Below are 19,154 nucleotides of genomic sequence, written 5' to 3'. Positions count from 1 at the left end.
CCCCCCCATCCTTGGCATTCCCCCCAACCTTGCTGCTGTCCCCACCTACCTACCTACCGCCCTTGGCACTCCAGTAATCCCAGAGAGAGTGCATCCATCCCTTCCCCCTCTTTGCTTCCTCGCGCCTTCCCCAGGGCTGAGGGGACAGACAGAGAGAAGGAATAACACTATGTAGGGGAGTAGACAAAACCTACACTGCAGTTACAAATTAAACCAAGCCACAACACATTACGCAACATTTTGTTGCGGGTCCCCCCTTGTGCCTATCTAATTCCCTTTTGAAGCTGGAGAGCCAGTTTGGTGTAGTGGTTAAGTGCGCGGACTCTAATCTGGGAGAACCGGGTTTGATTCCCCACTCCTCCACTTGCACCTGGCTGGATGACGTTGGGCAAGCCGTAGTTCTGCTAAGAGCTGTTCTTGAAAAAGAGCAGTTTCTGTCAAGAGCTCTCTCAGCCCCACCTACCTCCCAGGGTGTCTGTTGTGGGGAGGGGAAGGGAAAGGAGTTTGTAAGCCGCTATGAGACTCCTTTGGGAAGTGAAGGGCGGGGTATAAATCCAATCTCTTCTTCTTCTACAGCCAGTTGGTCTTGGCCCCTACCTGGTGGAATGAGCTTCCATATGAGATCATATGAGAGCCAGTTTGGTGTAGTGGGTAGGAGAACGGACTCAAATCTGGGAGAACTGGGTTTGATTCTCCACGTGCAGCTGTTGGTATAACCTTTGGTCAGTCACAAGTTCTCTCAGAATCAGTTTTCGGAAGAGCTCTTTCGGCCCCACCAATCTCACAGGGTGTCTGTTGTGGGGAGGGGAAGGGAAACGAGATTGTAAACCACTCTACTGCTTCGGGTAGTGAAGGGAAGGGTATAAATCCAATCTCTTCTCTCTCTTCTTCTTTTCTCTTCTCATATACCTAATTCTCAATATGGCCCCATCTATGGATACTTAAAGCTTTGGGCTGGGGCCATGTAAAGTGAAAATAGATAACTTCTACAAACTTGGGGGGACCATCGGGTTTGCAGAATAAACTGAGAATTTTTTAAAAAAAATTGATACGATTTCAACCCCCCTGAAAACACTGCAGCTTTGCCTGTGTTTGTGCAGACAACACCCCCCCATCAGCATGGAGGGGAAGAGAGAAAGCGTTAACAGAAATGCTCTGTTGGATCCAAGCCACTGGTTTTGTATGTATGGCAAAATAGATGAATTTGGGAGATTCCTTTAGGAACTAGGAGGCAAGGGCTAGAGGGCAGTAGATGACCCAACCCTTTCTGAACAGTACGCTACTTAATTAACACCTGGAATTCACTGACACAGGAATTGGTGGCTATAAGCATAGACAGTTTCAAGAGGGGGCTGGATGAACATATGTAGCAGAGGTCCATGAGTGGCTATTAGCCACAAAGTATAGCTGGTCTCTTGGGCTTGGAAACAATGATGAGCACCACCCCCTACAGTCGGATTCGACTAGCTTTCGAGCAACGGAAACCTTTACCTTTACCTTGAATACTCTGTATGGGGCGGTGATGCTTTGTCTTCTTGGTGCCGGGGGGGGGCAACAGTGGGAGGGCTCCTGGAGTTCTCGCCCCGCTGGTGGACCTCCTGATGGCCCCTGGGTTTTGGCCACTGTGTGACACAGAGTGTTGGACTGGATGGGCCACTGGCCTGATCCAACATGGCTTCTCTTATGTTCTAATGCACTTTACATCTCTCTCTCTCTGATAGCACCTGAGGTTAATTAGGAGAAGATGGACTCGAAACACACACAACTGCTGCAAAGCCCCTGTCATTATGCAATGTGTGCATACTACGTATGTATGAGCCAGATGGGACATCTATGGGCTGGAACATGGGGGAAAACACTATTTAAAAGGTATGGCAGCAACACGAGAAGCCATCACTGGCAAGGACTTGGCGGCTTGGGGGTATGAAAGGGAGTAATGACTTCTGCACCTCCTTCCAGTGTTGTGAGCTTAGGGGGGCAGCAACAACTCCCCCCCACACACACACTACCTGCATTTTTGCTAGCTGGACAGGAAGGCGTAGCGAAACTGTGTTCATCTGCCCTCCTCCTCACGCTATGGCAGGTGCAATAGTGGTGACCCTGGGCTCGGCACTGCACCAAGACTCCAGTGCCAGTGCGGCCGGGCCCGGTGCAGTTCCCGAGCACCTGCTGGTGCCACAGGGCCCAGCGTACTTCCCAAACTTTGCCACCCAGCATGGCCGGGCTTGGCGGGCTTTTTGAGCTCTGCCAGCAGTGTGGATAGGCCCAACGCGCTTCCCGATCTCCGCAGCCAACATGTCCGAGTCCAGCGCGGCCTGAGAACTCCCGGGTTGCGTTGGCGCGTCCCGGTGCACTTTTTGTAGATCGCTGCCGCCACTGAGTCTGGACCTGGAGTGGCTCTTGGATTCTAGAAACTCCATGAACGGAGGTTAAGTGTCAGCTAACTGCCATGTTTCACTTGTGTTCGTTCCTTCCTGACTGCGGCGCGGGTGCGCATGCTTGCTTGCTTGCTTAGCTCGCTTGCTGTAAACAGCTAACGGGAGGCGCTCTTGAGACCGTGCAAACTGGCGCTGCCAGACTGGGTTATCTGAATAACCTTGAGGAGGAGGGAGGGCTTGCGTTCCACTGCCAGTGTGGATATTTTTGCTCTCATGGTGCACGGAGAGCCTCCCGTTCATTATGTAACCTCCCGCCGGGAGAATTCCCGCGCGCGCGCTTGGATTTCATTTGCTTAGCACATTGCAGCATCATAGTATATGTAGTGATGCATCAGCCCCCATTGTCATTCCTAACAATGTACCTGTAGATCATGGCAACAAACCTGTAGTCTAATAAAGCATAACGATTCCCTGGAAACGTGTGTGGAGATTTACATGCTGTTGAACCTGACGGTATTGTTTTGGGGGTATTCAGCCCCCCCCCCATGTAATTTTTTAGAGATGTCAGATTTTTCTGCACATCTGGGGGGGGTGCCCCCAAGTTTGGAGAATAATCACCTTTCTCAGTGTGGGCCTGATCCATGGATTAAGATATCCGCGACTCTGTCTACATTTGAGAAATATATAAAAGGCGAAAGATTTATGCTTCCAGTTTTTGGCGCGGCGGGGGGAAGGTCAGCTCCGGGACTCTCTCCTAAGAAGCCATCGGATCGCCGGGTCATTTAGTGGAGTTCAGGGGCTCTCGAACTCCATTGGGCTCCCCGGAGAGGAGCCCGAACAGGGGGCTTGATTCGGACTCTCTGCAAGTGGCAGCAAGCATGCAGAAGTCCAGGATCGCCCCGAAGCAGGACGTGCGCGAGAGCACCCATGGCAGCCATGGATGCGGAGCCGTGACTACCCGGATGAAGGGGGGAAAGCAGCAGACCTCATCCAAATAAAATCAAGAAGACTAACACCGTGAGTACCGGTAAACTGCAACAAGACTAGAGAATCTTTTACTGACTTAGCCCTTTAAACCGTTTAAACAAAAAGTATAAGGAAGTGAACAGGAGGTGCGGTGGCTCAAGTGGTTAAGACGCTGAACTGCAGGCTGTGGAAGGTCGGTAGTTCAGCAGTTCGAGACCCGAGTGTGCCGCATGACGGGGTGAGCTCCCGTCTCTAGTTCCAGCTCCTGCCAACCTAGCAGTTCGAAAGCAAGAAATTGCAAGTAGATAAATAGGTACCACTTCGGTGGGGAGGTAACAGCGTTCCGTGCGCCTTGGTGTTTAGTCATGCCGGCCACATGACCACGGAAACGTCTTCAGACAGCGCTGGCTCTTCGGCTTTGAAACGGAGATGAGCACCGCAACCCTAGAGTCGGATTCGACTGGCTTTCGAGCAAGGGAACCTTTACTTGTATTTTATAAGGAAGTGAAGGGGCTGTAAATTAGGATTGTCGAGTCTTACCTGCCTGTCGGCGGGGGTGGGGTCCGTATCTCTCTCCATAGAGTTTTTTCTCGAACAACAGAGTGTCCTCCCTGCAACGTGCCCTGCGTGATGACGTCACCTCCAGGTGACATCATTGCACCGGGCACGTTGGCACTAACACGGCACTTTGGGGGCAGGGTTCCCCCCAACGGCCAGATAGGGGCGGGCGGATCGGGGTCCCCAAAAGCGGGCAGATGCCCACCCCCGTCGGGGGAATGGCAGCCCTACTGTAAATGCGCAGGTGGCTCAGAAAGACTGGGAGAGGGAAAACCTATTTCTTTCAGCTGGAAAGAATACGGTCTCTGATAGATTAATACATACATTAAATTGCTCAAAAGGAGCTTGCATCTTCCTCTGTGTGTGTGTTTTGTTGAACTAACGTGAAGATTCAATTTACTTGGAACATATGGCGTTTTCTTCCGCACGGATTGCAGTAAATGGCGGTTGGAAGCGAAGGCGAAGGAATTCCATTACACGCGTGGAAAGGAAGGGGGAGAAGGCATCCCGGCCAGTATTTTTCACTGCCCTGTCAGCAACGCAAATACACTCGACTGCATTTTACAGTCCAGGAAATTTACCCTGGTAAATCTTTTTCCCATGCTTGGCTGTCCATAACAGATCCCCCTTAAGCCAAGCAAAACTTATCCAAAGGGAAGAAAACACACACACACCGTGCATACAGGGGAAGAGGAGGAGGAGGAAGAGGAGGAGGAAGAGAAAGAACACTTTCAGTTTTAGAGGCAAGTTGGTAAAGAGCAGACATCCGTTTCAAAGGCACTCTGAAATCCATCAAAATAATAAGAAAGCTTAAAAGTTAAGGGGCGATCTGTTATTTTCTTTTTTTAAGACTTACCACAAGAGCGAAGTACGCCATAAAGAAAAATGATAAACTACTTGTGTAGCCAAGAAAGCCTGTAAAGGAACAGTGGGGGGAAAAAAAGAGGCAATTTATAAGGCAAGCGATTCTGGTGTAGGGCCGAAAGGCCCCCCTCGCGGGGTAAGCATGTTTCCCATTACGGCCCTCGGTATCGAGGGCTTAAGACTCAGAATAACAACATTCCGACTCGCCCGTCGCAGATCATTTGTGTGGTTCTGCAGGGCGGAATTAGAACGGGCTTACCGCTAATGGCGTGCCGTTAAGTACATGCAGCTCTTTAATGTCCCGCTGTAAAAGGTTTTATTTTAGTGGGGCAGACGAAACAGGACTGCAATCTAAGGAACAGGTTAACTAGGCAAGGCTGGGAAAGACAGACTACGCCGCAAATAAATCCACCTCCCCTCGATCTTTGGCTTGCGTCTTAAAATTTATTTATTTTTTTTAAAAAACGTAACGACCCATTAAAGGTTTCTTTAAAACCCTTCAATTAAACTGCCACTAAAAGGGAGCAACTGCTGCTAATAGTAATTATGACGGCAATAATACCCGCCTTTAAAATTACTTACCAATTCTGGGAAGAAGCGCCAGGGGGAAGACGATGCAGACGGAGGTGATCAGGAGGAGTAACTGGCCGTCGAGGTACCAGGCGCTGTTGGGAGAGATAAAGGCCAGGGGGTTGGAATGTCCCTAGAAACAAATGTTCTTCTGTTGCCTGCTGGGCAACTGCCGGTACATCTCGGAGGGAAATAAGCTTTATCATTAAGTGATCGTCTTTGGTTCTCTGTAAAATCACTTTGAGGAAGAGGGAGGTTTCAAAGGTGGCGCACGTCTCAAAAGCACAGTTCTGCTACTGATTTGGGGATGCCAACCTCCAGGTGGGACCTGGGGATCCTCTGGAATAACAAACCGCCTCTCCCCTTATGAGCCCTGTAGGACATTACAATCTGAGAACCGGCATCTCCTGGTGGTCCCCGGATGTCCGTCCTGCATCAACGAGGGCCAGGGCTTTCTCGGCCCTGGCCCCTACCTGGTGGAATGAGCTTCCATATGAGATCATATGAGAGCCAGTTTGGTGTGGTGGTTAGGAGAACGGACTCTAATCTGGGAGAATCAGGTTTAATTCCCCACTCCTCCACATGCAGCTGCTGGTGTGACCTTGGGTCAGTTACGAGCTCTTTCAAAGCTGTTCTCTCATGAGTAGTCCTCGAAAGAGCTCTCTCAGCCTACCTCACAGGCAATGCTCCCTCTAAGCTGTGGGGTCTTGTGAGCAAAAATCGTACTTTGTGAGCTACTAACATTAAAGTTGTGAGCAAGCCATTTGACTACTGCATAAATTAGTTTGCTTTGGAGCCATCCTTCCTGAGCTAAGACAAAAATGGGTGAGCCAGAGGCTAAAAAACTGTGCGCTAGCTCACACTAACTCAGCTTAGAGGGAACACTGCTCACAGGGTGTCTGTTGTGGGGAGGGGAAGGGAAAGGAGATTGTAAACTGCTCTGAGGCTCCTTTGGGTAGTGAAGGGCGGGGTATAAATCCAATCTCTTCTCTTTTCTCTTCATCAGTTCCTTTTACAGTTCCGCAAAGCCTGCAAGACGGAGCTCTTCTGCCAGGCTTTTTAGCTGAGGCGGCGGGCGTCCACACCTTATTGGGCCTCCCTCTCCAGTGACCCAGATCTGAGTAACCATCTGGAACCCCAAGTTGCGGTAGACCTCATCTGTTGACGCTCTGGTTAGCAGTATCGGAAATGACAATCTGTATTTTAATTGTGATGTATTTTAATTGGCTTTAAGTGTTATGTTATTTGCATATGTCTGTGATTGTCGACTTGGTATGATGGAACCCACCCTGAGCCAGCTATGCGGGGATGGCGGGGTATAAATAAAAATAAATACAAATTTAAAAATAGCTCATCTGCATACTACAGGTCAGTTTCCCTGGAGAAAATTGATGCCGAAGAAGAAGAAGAAGAGGAGGAGGAGGAGGAGGATTAGGAGGAGGAGGAGGAGATTGGATTTATACCCCGCCCTTCACTACCCAAGGGAGTCTCAGAGCGGCTCACAAACTCCTCTCCCTTCCCCTCCCCACAACAGACACCCTGTGAGGTAGGTGGGGCTGAGAGAGCTCTTGACAGAAACTTGTCTTTTTCAAGAACAGATTTTATCAGAACGACAGCTTGCCCAAGGTCATCCAGCCAGGCGCAAGTGGAGGAGTGGGGAATCAAACCCGGTTCTCCCAGATTAGAGTCCGCGCACTTAACCACTACACCAAACTGGGAAGTGAACTCTATGGCATTGTACCCCACTGAAGTCCCTGTCCTCCCCAGGCTCCAACCCCAAATCTCCAGGAGGTTCCCAACCTCGATCTGGCAACCCTACCCGGGGGGCCCCCCACCCACCGCTCGATTTTAATGCATTTCGGAAGGGTGTGGCTCTGCTAGGATTCCACTGCTAGTTAATTGACAGCGATCCCCTGACTGGGATGGCCGAAGCAAGACTGATCTTGCCAGAGCACAGAAGCTACGCAGGGTCGGCCCTGCTTAGCACTTGGGTGGGAGACCCCCCCCCAGGAAGCCCAGGGTTGCGATGCAGAGGCAGGCAATGGCAGACTGCCTCTGAATGTCTCTTGCCTTGAAAACCCTGACAGCGTTGCCAGAAATCGGCTGCAACTTGACAGCACTTTAAACACACACATGCACACACACACAGAGAGTACACCTGAGCAGGATTCTGAGTAGCCCTGTTTAGAATCCTAGAGTTGGAAGGGACCTCCAGGGGCATCTAGTCCAACCCCCCGCACAAGGCAGAACATTCACAATTACCTCTCCAACACACACACACACACACACACACACACACACACACACACACACACACACAGTGACTCCTACTCCACGCCCAGAAGATGACAAAAAACCTCCAGGATCCCTGGCCAAACTGGCCTGGAGAAAAATGGCTTCCTGACCCCAGAGTGGCGATTGGCATTTCCCTGGGCGTAAGGGCAACAAGAACGAAGCTCTGATGCTACCCTTCCTGCCTCCCCTCTCCTGCCTAAGAATTAGGACTGCTCTCTAACTCTATGAGATTGGAACCAAGTAGTTAATTTTAAAAATCTGTATAAATTTGCCGATGGGCGGGGAATGGCCCTGGAAGGGGGGGGGAGCCGTTTTACATAACCTAATTTTGCATAAATTAATTGCTCTCACATAAATTAATTGCTCTCATACACAGGAAGAGGCATTACTTCCTGTGTATGGGACACCCATCCCCCATTCTGACTCGGGCTGCCAACTTCCAGGTGTGGCCTGGAGATCTCCCAGAATTACAACTGAACTCCAGTTGACAGAGATCAGCTCCCCTGGAGGAAATGGCTGTTTTGGAGGTTGGGCTCTATGGCATGAAACCCTGCTGAAATGCCTCCCTCCCCAAACCCCGCCCTCTGCAGCTCCACTCCCAAATCTCCAGGAATTTCCCAACTTGGACTTGGCAACCCTGTTTCTTATTGGGATAGAAGGGCTCAGGCACCTCCGTTCCTACTTGCATCTGATGAAGGGAGTTTGGTGTAGTGGTGAAGTGCGCGGACTCTAATCTGGGAGAACCGGGTCTGATTCCCCACTCCTCCACATGCAGCTGCTGGATGACCTTGGGCAAGCCATAGTTCTCTCAGAGCTGTTCTCTCAAGGACAGTTCTCTCAGAGCTCCCTCAGCCCCACCCACCTCACAGGGTGTCTGTTGTGGGGAGGGGAAGTGAAAGGAGTTTGTAAGCCGCTCTGAGACTCCAAGTGAAGGGCGGAGTATAAATCCAATCTCTTCTTCTTCTCTTCCCCTTTACCAATGCTGTTTCTTACTGGGATATAAGGGCTCAGGCATCTCCATTCCTACTTGCATCTGATGAAGGGAGTTTGGTGTGGTGGTTAAGTGCGCGGACTCTAATCTGGGAGAACCGGCTTTGATTCCAAACTCCTCCACTTGCAGCTGCTGGATGACCTTGGGCAAGCCGTAGTTCTGATAAGAGCTGTTCTCTCAAGAGCAGTCCTTGAAAGAGCTCTCTCAGCCCCACCTACCTCACAGGGTGTCTGTTGTGGGGAGGGGAAGGGGAAGGAGTCTGCAAGCCACTCTGAGACACCAAGTGAAGGGGGGGTATAAATCCAATCTCTTCTTCTTCTTCTTCTCTTTTGACTCTCAAAAGCTCATACCCACAAATCTTGTTGGGCTCTTAGCTGGTAACGGGGTTGAATCCTGCTCTATCACTGCAGACCCACCTTAAATTGTAAAGCACTTTCACACCATCTGCTCCCAGATCCTTCTAAGGAGGTCCTTGGAATTGAACCTGGGACCTTCTGCAGTCCAAGCAGATGCTTTATCATTGAGCCGCCGCCCGTTGCAGAACCGTAAGCAACGGCTTCTCCCATCGCAATGCCTTGATGACCCAGGTGATGTTCTCTCTGCCAGGAAATGTGGGGGGGGGGAGGCAGGGGGCCCTCAGGGCTGTGAGCTACAGAACCGTCAAAAGCCTCATCTGAAGGAACGTCACGTTAAGAGCCTTCCTGGCTAAAATGCCCGAGTGTCGACTGACAGATCTCTTCTGCATCAGCCCGGGGGGTTGTTCCTAATAAACGCCTTGGCCTTTGGCCTTGGGCTTTATTTAGCCCTGGGCATGGTTAGTACCTCATAAACAGGCAGAAGCATCCAATTACCCTTTAAGTGCACCCCTTACCACCACCAGGCATGCCGCGTTGAAACGAGAGGGGGACGGTGCTGATCTGACGAATACCTGATGCACGTTGGACCAGTGTTCCCTCTAAGCTGAGTTAGTGCTGAGCTAGCTCACAGTTTTTCAGCCTCCGGCTCTCCCATTTTTGTCTTAGCTCAGGAAGGAGGGCCCCAGAGCAAACCGATTTATGAAGCAGCCAAATGGCTCGCTCACCACTTTAAGGCCAGCAGCTCACAAAGTAGAACTTTTGCTCCCAAGACTTAGAGGGAGCATTGCCTTGGGACCTGCCTGGGATTGCCCGGGGTAAGACGCATCGCCTGTATTCGCAATGTAACTTTGGTAGCTGCATCTCATGTGGCTGGGTCCGTTCCCCTGGTTGCTCCAATGGTGATCGGCATGCTCACCACTGTGCGCAGCAAGCCAAAGAAACCCTAATAATTCAAGTAGCTTTATTAGGGTTACCAACCCCCAGGTGGTGGCTGGAGACCTCCCGCTATTACAGCTGATTGCCAGGAGGCAGAGATCGGTTCGCCTGGAGAAAACGGCTGCCTTGGAAGGCGAACTCCATGGCATTATGCCTCATTTACGTCCCTCCCCTCCCGAAACCCCGCCTTCCTCAGGCTCCACCTCCAAAATCTCCAGCTAGTCCGCAGCCCGGAGTGGGCAACTCTAAGGTTTACACTAGGGTTGCCAACCCCCAGGTGGGGCCTGGAGATCTCCCGCTTTTACAACCGAGCTCCAGACTACAGACATCATTTTGCCTGGAGAAAATGGCTCCTTTGGAGGGTGGATTCTGTGGCACTGTATCATGCCGAGGTCCCTCCCCTCCACAAGCCCTGCTCTCCCCGGGCTCCACCTCCCAAATTTCCCGGCGTTTCCCAACCCAAGAGCTGGCAACCCTACTTGACAGCCACCTCTGGCAATGCCAGCCTAAATGGGAATACCTAATCGCAGGGGCCCCCAACCTTTTCCAGCCTCCAGATGTGGGAAGGGGCACTGGGAGGCCAAAGAGTGATTAACCCATGGAATTCACTGCCACAGGAAGTGGTGGCGGCTACAAGCATGGACGGCTTCAAAAGGGAATTAGATAAGCATATGGAGCAGAGGTCCACCAGTGGCTATTAGCCACAAGGTATAGATAGGGGCTCTGGGGCAAGTGATGCTCTGTCTTCTTGGGGCTTGGGGGGGGTCAACAGTGGGAGGGCTTCTAGTGTCCTGGCCCCACTGGTGGACCTCCTGATGGCACCTGGTATTTCTGGCCACTGTGTGACACAGAGTGTTGGACTGGATGGGCCTTTGGCCTGATCCAACATTGGCGTCTCTTATGTTCTTATGAGGCAGGGAGGGTGCCAGATGCTCTACAGAGAAGGGCTGCCCTTGCTGGGGGGGAAGAATTAATTATCTGCCACACCCCCCCACAACGCCTCGTCCGGGGGGGGGGGGGGGGCTATCAGGTCTGCAATTTGCACGACAGACAAATCTACTGTCAGTCTTGCCCCTTCCCGCCGGCTTTACGTGGCCGGCCTGCCTTGTTCTATTGTTCCTTTTGGAACCTTGTTATTTATTTTCCTCATATCCCAACGATCTCCCCAATGGGGGGGCTCAAAGCCTCTTGTATCATTCTCCTCTTCTCCATTTTATCCCCACAACAAGAGAGCAACTGAAATGATAACGGTGGTGGAATGCTTTTTCCTATGAAGAAAGGTTAAAGCGCTTGGGGCTCTTTAGCTTGGAGAAACGACGGCTGAGGGGTTACGTGATCGAGGTTTACAAAATTATGTGTGGGACAGAGAAGGTAGAGAAGGAAGTCCTTTTCTCTCTCAAGGACAGTACTCTCAGAGCTCTCTCGGCCCCACCTGCCTCACAGGGTGTCTGTTGTGGGGAGGGGGAAGGGAAAGGAGTTTGTAAGCCACTCTGAGACTCCAAGTGAAGGGCGGAGTATAAATCCAATCCTTCTTCTTCTTCTCTTCCCCTTTACCAATGCAATCCCCTTTACCAAGGGGAGGGGCCGTGGCTCACTTGTGGAGCATCTGCTCGGCACGCAGAAGGTCCCAGGTTCAATCCCTGGCATTTCCATTTAACAGCACGAGGCAGTAGGTGATGTGAAAGACCTCAGCCTGAGACTCTGGAGACCCACTGCTAGTTTGAGTAGACACTACTGGCCTTGATGGACCAATGAGTCTGACTGCGTATAAGGCAGCTTCGTGTATTCATGTGAACAGTAGTAAATACACTTGTATCTCCCCCAACCAAGCACTTTCTTTTAAAAAGGCAAGGCAGTTCTGCAGAATACAGCAGCCTTTCCCTCCTACGTTTGCGAGCTCTTCTTGTTCCGGGATCCGGGCTGGGGAACGGAGTGCCTTTACTCAGTGGCAGGGCTCTTTTTCTAGAAAAAGCCCAGCAGGAACTCATTAGCATAATAGGCCACACCCAACAGCAGAAACTCATTAGCACATTAGGCCGCACCTCCATGTTACCAAAAGTGTGGTTATCCAGCCACACCCACCTTTTGCTTGTTATTCTGTTTACCTTGTTTGTAGCAGGGACTCCTTTGCATGTTAGGCCAAACACCCCTAATGTAGCCAATCCTAATGCGTTTCTGATGTTGGGTATGGCCTATTATGCTAATGAGTTCCTGCTGGGTGTGGCCAACTTGGGAGCCAGCCGGAACTCCGTTCCTTTTCATTCCTGCCCAAAAATAGCCCTGCTCAGTGGGTTACAGCAAAAAAAAAGTCTGTACATTACGACAAGCCCTTAGTAATATTAGATTAACCTGCTAAAAATGTAGGCAAGACACCCAGCCGCTCCCACCCTGTTTTAGCACGTTATAAAGACTGTATTTGTAAAACAGGAAGGAGACGCAAGCTGCCAGGCATAGCTCAATGAAATTCACATGCCTATAGGTACAGCAAATATCTCGAGCGCTTAATATAAACCAGCCTGTCGTGCCATCATATTGCGGGACCCCCCCTCCCCTCCCCTCCCCAACAGCGATTGCCCTCATATTTCAACTCCTTTCGCATTTTTTAAGTCTCTCTTCCTTTGATTTGGCAAGAGATTATGCATTTTTCATTCCCAAGCATTTCCCTGACTTTTAAAAAATCCATTGCAAAGAGGTGCGCACGAGGGTTCTGCTCCATCATAGATTAATTTAACGAAGTTTAAGGCTCTGGGGAGCAAGAATTTCTTTTTAAGATGTTATTTAGGCAATTGGGAATTCTGCCCTATCAGCACTTAGTCTTTGGCTGATGTGGACAAAAGCAAGGAAGCGGCTTCTTGCTTATGCAGCAATTTAAAATATATATATAAAAAAATTTATTTGTTATGGAAAGAACGGAACGACTGGGGATGGTAGCGAGTCCCAAGGTCACCGGGGTCCTGTTCTCGAAACTGACCATCAAAGCGGGTCGTCGTCTCTGAAAACAACAGGCCGGTTGGTATGAACCTCACACTGTGGAGTTAATCAGTTTGGCTCCCGGAATCTTCTAAGCTGTTTTGGTTTTGGGTTTTTTTCCCCTTTCCCCCTCTTGGTAGCTATTTTTATAAGAAGGGCCTGAACCGGTCGCCTCTGGCCAAATGTTTTCCTTGGCTGCGGGGACCATCCGGGGCTGATGACTCCCCAGTAAAAGAGTTCATTATTGAGCAGCACACGTTTTGGCAGTCGGTCGTCCTCGGGAAATCTGGTGCAGGCTAACGGGCCCGGAGACAGGATAATGTCGGCAGCTCGGATCACCCCTAATTCGGATGGGTGAAAAATTCGACACCATTTATAACGCATAGGGAGCATCAGTAGCTGCAGTGGGGTGCGGGTGGGGAGGCTAACGGACTGGGGCATCGTCCAAGCGGGCTGTGACGCAAAGCAGAGGAACAGATCCTAAAGAGAGATTCGAGTCCAGTATCACTTCAGAGACCAATGAGGTTTTGGAGATATGAGCTCTGGAGAGTCAAAGCTCCCTTCCTTAGAATCTTGGAAGCTCATAGCCTGAATATCTTGTTGGTCTCTAAGTCTCGCTGTTCTCCTGCAGACCACCATGGCTATGAGAGAGAGAGAGAGAGAGAGAGAGAGAGATTGGATTTGTACCCCGCCCTTCACTTGGAGTCTCAGAGCAGCTTACAAACTTCCCTTCCCCTCCCCACAACAGACACCCTGTGAGGTGGGTGGGGCTGAGAGAGCTCTGACACAAACTGCTCTTTTTCAAGGACAGCTGTGCTCGAGCTTGTGACTGACCCAAGGTCACATCAGCAGGTGCAAGTGGAGGAGTGGGGAATCAAACCCGGTTCTCCCAGATTAGAGTCCGCGCACTTAACCACTACACCAAACTGGCTCATGAGGACATGAGAAGAGTGTTGGTCCTGGCTAGTATCTGGATGGGAGACCACCAAGGAAGTCAAGGTTTGCTACATGGAGGCAGGCAATGCCAAACCACCTCTGAACGTCTCTTAGGAAAGCCAGTGTGGTGTAGTGGCTAGGAGCGCGGACTCTGATCAGGAAGAAATGGGTTTGATTCCCCACTCCTCCACATGCAGCTGCTGGTGTGACCCCGGGTCAGTTATACGTTCTCACAGAGCTGCTCTCTCAGGAGCGGTCCTCGAAAGAGCTCTCTCAGCCCCACCTACCTCACAGGCAGTGTTCCCTCTAAGCTGAGTTAGTGTGAGCTAGCTCACAGTTTGTTAGCCTCCGGCTCACATATTTTTGCCTTCGCTCAGGAAGGACGGCTCCAGAGCAAACTAACTGATGCAGTAGCCAAATCGCCCGCTCACAACTTTATTGTCAGTAGCTCACAAAGTAGAATTTTTGCTCACAAGACTGCACAGCTTAGAGGGAACACTGCTCACAGGGTGTCTGTTGTGGGGAGGGGGAGGGAAAGGAGATTGTAAGCCGCTCTGAGACTCCCTCGGGTAGTGAAGGGCAGGGTATAAATCCAATCTCCTCCTCCTCCTCCTCCTCCTCTTCTTCTTCTTCATCATCATCACCATCTTGACTTGAAAACCCTGCGGGGTCACCGTAAGCCGGCTGTGAGCTGATGGCACTTTCCACCACATACAGCCCGGTGAATTTAATTTTTTTTAAAAAAGAATAATTCTAAATGATTATATAACTTCGAACAGTGATCAGCAAGGTTCCCACAAGTGGGAATGATTCGCCAAACTGATCTTTTCATGGGCATTCAACCTGGAACTTCAGCCTATAGCTTTAAATTTATTTAATTTAAAGCAAAGTGACAGCAACTAATGGCAGTGGGCCAAATCTTGTTTAGAGATTCCTGCAGCGATACGAAGGGAGCCAGTAGGAAGAAGAGCCACCTGAATAGCCCGAATTCACCAGAGCTTATCAGAGCTTGGAAGCTAAGCAGGGTCGGCCCTGGTTAGCACTTGGATTGGAGACACCCAAGGAATTCTAGGGTTGCTAGGCAGAGCCAGGCAATAATAAACCACCTCTAGATGTCTCTTGCCTTGAAAACCCCATGACAGGTTGTGATGAGATAGTTTCCACTTGCCACCACTCAGGGCTTTTTTTGTAGAAAAAGCCCAGCAGGAACTCATTAGCATATTAGGCCACACCCAACAGCAGAAACTCATTATCTTATTAGGCCACACCCCGTGACAGCACAACTCATTGGCCTATTAGGCCGCACCCCCATGTTACCAGAAGTGTGCTCATCCAGCCACACCCACCTTTTGCTTCTTATTCTGTTTACCCAGGGCTTTTTTTGTAGCAGGAACTCCTTTGCATGTTAGGCCACACACCCCTAATGTAGCCAATCCTAATGAGTTTCTGCTGTTGGGTGTGGCCTATTATGCTAATGAGTTCCTGCTGGGTGTGGCCAACTCGGGAGCCAGCCGGAACTCCGTTCCTGTGCATCCCTGCCCAAAAAAGCCCTACCACCACTTAATGATAAGTAACAATAATACTGAGAAGCCTGGTTACAGGGCTCGATTCGCCTTTCCATGGCTGCAGCCCACGCTCTGGCCCTTTTTACCAAACAGCACTGTCAAAAATAAAGCATAGAATTATAGAATCATAGAATGTTAGAGTTGGAAGGGACCTTGCAGGTCATCTAGTCCAACCCCCTGCCCTCTGCAGGAGCATAAATCAGCTGCCACCTACACAAAGAAGTGGTATCTGAAGAAGTGAGGCGTGATTCACGAAAGCTCCTCCCCTGCCACAAATGTTGTTAGTTTTTAAGGTGCCGCTGGACTCTTACTCTTTTCTACTGCTACAGACAGATTAACACAGGGACATCAAACATAAAGCCCGGGGGCTGGAACTGGCCCGTCTAGGGCTCTTATGCGGCCCACAAGCAACTGGTGCAAGGGAGGGAGTTCCGGGGGGGAGTGGGCGGAGCCACTCCATTATGGTTTCAGCAGGGCAGAACAACCTTATCCGCAGCCAGGGGTCATTTCCTGCAGGAGCGCACAGGAGCGGAGCTCCAGTAGTAAAGAGCCCAGGGGGCGGGCACATGCAACAAGCCCCGCCCCCTGCTCCCAGCAGCCCTGGGCCACAAGGAGCAAGAAGCAGCCAGGTAAGTTGCAGTGGGTGTTGCCTTCTGACACACTTCCGGTGATGTCAGGGGGTGTGACATATGCAAATAAGTTATGCTAATGAGCTATGCTAATGAGCACCTCTTTTTGTACGAAATTACCCCTGTCCGCAGCAGTCAAGCATCGTGGGGGCATGTGCCCATTTCTGCACTGCCGCATCTCCAGTCCACCCATGTCGGTTTTCCTCTGCACTCCCCTCCCAGCCCATGGGGCCTTGCACTGAGGATACACCGACTCGGATCTTACCAGCTGCTGTCCTGCATACAGTTTCTATCTCCAGGACCTTACGTTATGTTTTATGGCACACATGGCCTGGCCCGACAAAGTGACATGTATGTCAGATCCGGCCCTCGTAACAAATGAGTTTGACATCTCTGGATTAACATGTCTACCCATCTTGGGTATCTGAAGAAGTGAGCCGTGACTCACGGAAGCTCCTCCCCTGCCACAAATTTTCTTACTCTAAGGTGCTAATGGACTCTTGCTATTTTCTACTGCTACAGACAGACTAACACATCTACCCACCTTGGGTATATGAAAAAGTGAGCCGTGACTCATGAAAGCTCCTACCCTGCCACAAAATTTGTTAGTCTTTAAGGTGCTACTGGACTCTTGCTCTTTGCTAGGGTTTCTTGACTTCAGGGAATATTTAATCGACAACCGACTGGCTGGTCAACTGACCATTGCTCTATAGTAGAAACTCCAACCAGGAGGGCGGGGTAGGAATTTAATACATCAAATCAATCAAAATTTTCTTTAAAAAAAAATCCTCTTGCATTAAACCCGTAGTTCAGGATGTATGTTTTATGATACAGGTTTGAATTCATTAAAACCATTAGACTGGAAAAGCCAGCCTGAAGCCATTGTAGGAACAGGGGTAACGACAACCCGTTCCAAACAAGAACGAGCGATTCCAGCGTTGGAACATTTTTCTCAGCAAGCTCAACCGCAGTGGGCGGTGGGAGGCATGTGTTGAGTCAGTCCTAAAGGCGAAGTGAACACAGCTGCAGAGCCAAACCGGAGGAATTTTAAAACAAATAAGAGAAACTGGCAGGCTTCCCAACGACAAGTCCAATAACTACTCAACAAAAACAAAAATATTTAGGATTTCAGTAACTGCCAGGTTTCGCTTTGCGGTTTCGGAAGTATGTTAACATGGTAATGCGACAGCGGCGGCGGAGGGGCTTCGGGCTCAGTCGCAGGCCCGATCCTCATGTCAGAACGCTGCTGCGGTTCCTCCGGCGCAGGGCGACGTTTCCTGGAGGCGGAAACCAATGGAAACTCGCACTCGGCCTGATGTGGTGAATTCTGGATCTGGTCATGGATAAACACGTCGAAATCGCTTACTCGCCCATGTGGAAATGAAGTGGTGAAACCGCCTTGGGGGGAAAATAAGACACGTACGACGACTGCGGCGCTGCTCAAAAGCTGACTCCGCAAGACCCAGAGGTCTATTAGGTGGCTTTTAACTGGAGTTCCACGATTGATTTAAAAGTCACTGGTTGAGGCTTAGATACATCAGACCTTCAGGCAGCAAAAGTAGAAAGCGATTCTAAGCAAAACCACTCAGGTCGACTCAGCAGAGCTCACCATTGAGTAGACTTGCATATTCTCAAGACCGCACTGTTACATTATGTTGGGTTAACTCCATTCTAAACCTATTGATTTCAATAGGGTGTCAGAGTCCCACAACAAACAGCTCATAGCTCAACAAACAGAAGGATCAAGTTTATTGAGTTCAATAGAAGCAGGTCATCTTTGCATACAGTTTCCGTGTAAAGGCTAACCCCACAAGTGGGAAGGGGGGAAGATATACTGCGTTTGAAGCGAGACCCTCTGATGGGAGCAAGCCAATCAGAGGTGCAAGCCTTGCGTGCTCAAAGTAACGACTACAAGTTCCCAGGGAGGCGAAACCGCGAAGCGTCAAGGACAGGCTGCCAAATGAGGCGCAGTGAGAAAAACATTCCAGGACAATAAGATGATCACTCTCCCAACTCCCTTCCCCCACCAACCATGGCAGCATAGCTGACACAGGGTTAGAATGGAGTCACTCTGCATAGGTTTGCATTGTCAGTTTTCTTATTGGGGGAAAAAAAATATGGAATCTTGTCATATCAAGCTGTCCGAGGAATACAGTGGCCAAATCACTGGACTTGGCCCATAGAGCTCATAAGAACATCAGGAGAGCCCTGCTGGATCAGACCAATAGTCCATCTAGTCCAGCATCCTGCCTTACAGAGTATCCAACCGGTTCCTCTGGAGGGCCAACTACAGGGCAGAGGCAGAGGCCTTCATTAGAATATAAGAAGAGCCCTGCTGGAGCAGACCAATAGTCCATCTAGTCCAGCCTCCTGCCTCACAGAGTATCCGACCGGTTCCTCTGGAGGGCCAACTACAGGGCAGAGGCAGAGGCCTTCATTAGAATATAAGAAGAGCCCTGCTGGAGCAGACCAATAGTCCATCTAGTCCAGCCTCCTGCCTCACAGAGTATCCGACCGGTTCCTCTGGAGGGCCAACTACAGGGCAGAGGCAGAGGCCTTCATTAGAATATAAGAAGAGCCCTGCTGGAGCAGACCAATAGTCCATCTAGTCCAGCCTCCTGCCTCACAGAGTATCCGACCGGTTCCTCTGGAGGGCCAACTACAGGGCAGAGGCAGAGGCCTTCATTAGAATATAAGAAGAGCCCTGCTGGAGCAGACCAATAGTCCATCTAGTCCAGCCTCCTGCCTCACAGAGTATCCGACCGGTTCCTCTGGAGGGCCAACTACAGGGCAGAGAGGCCGAGGCCTTCATTAGAAAGCCAGTTTGGTGCAGTGGTTAAGTGCGCGGACTCTAATCTGGGAGAACCGGGTTTGATTCCCCACTCCTCCACTTGCACCTGGCTGGATGACCTTGGGCAAGCCGTAGTTCTGATAAGTGGAAAAGGAAACAAACAACCGTGTTATATGATGCCACAAAAGTCTCCAAAACCTAGAAATTTCTTTTTCCAATATTCAGTTTACTGGATGCAATTCAAACGCCATCAACACCAACGGATCATGCATATCATCTCGTTTCATGTACAACTTTGTCAAAGTGAATAGCGTTGAAATACAAGATTAATCCATTTGACAAACTCACT

At 50.3% G+C, this 19,154-nt stretch overlaps 1 protein-coding gene across 1 annotated transcript in view; it reads right to left on the bottom strand.

Annotated features, from left to right (window-relative positions):
* The window catches only part of SLC38A6 (solute carrier family 38 member 6), a 99,035-nt gene that overhangs the window by 31,169 nt on the left and 48,712 nt on the right, over positions 1 to 19,154 (bottom strand). Inside the window, exons 7-8 of the mRNA XM_015422018.1 lie at positions 5,349 to 5,431; positions 4,759 to 4,817 (exon numbers count right to left, since the gene is read on the bottom strand). Of these exons, the coding sequence (XP_015277504.1) occupies positions 4,759 to 4,817; positions 5,349 to 5,431 (142 nt within the window). The remainder of the gene's footprint in view (positions 1 to 4,758; positions 4,818 to 5,348; positions 5,432 to 19,154) is intronic.

Source organism: Gekko japonicus, unplaced genomic scaffold (genome assembly GCF_001447785.1).
Source record: "Gekko japonicus isolate JY-2015 unplaced genomic scaffold, Gekko_japonicus_V1.1 scaffold166, whole genome shotgun sequence".
NCBI lineage: Eukaryota > Metazoa > Chordata > Lepidosauria > Squamata > Gekkonidae > Gekko > Gekko japonicus.
Note: the sequence above shows the minus strand (reverse complement) of the source record. Positions and strands in the feature narration are given on the sequence as shown.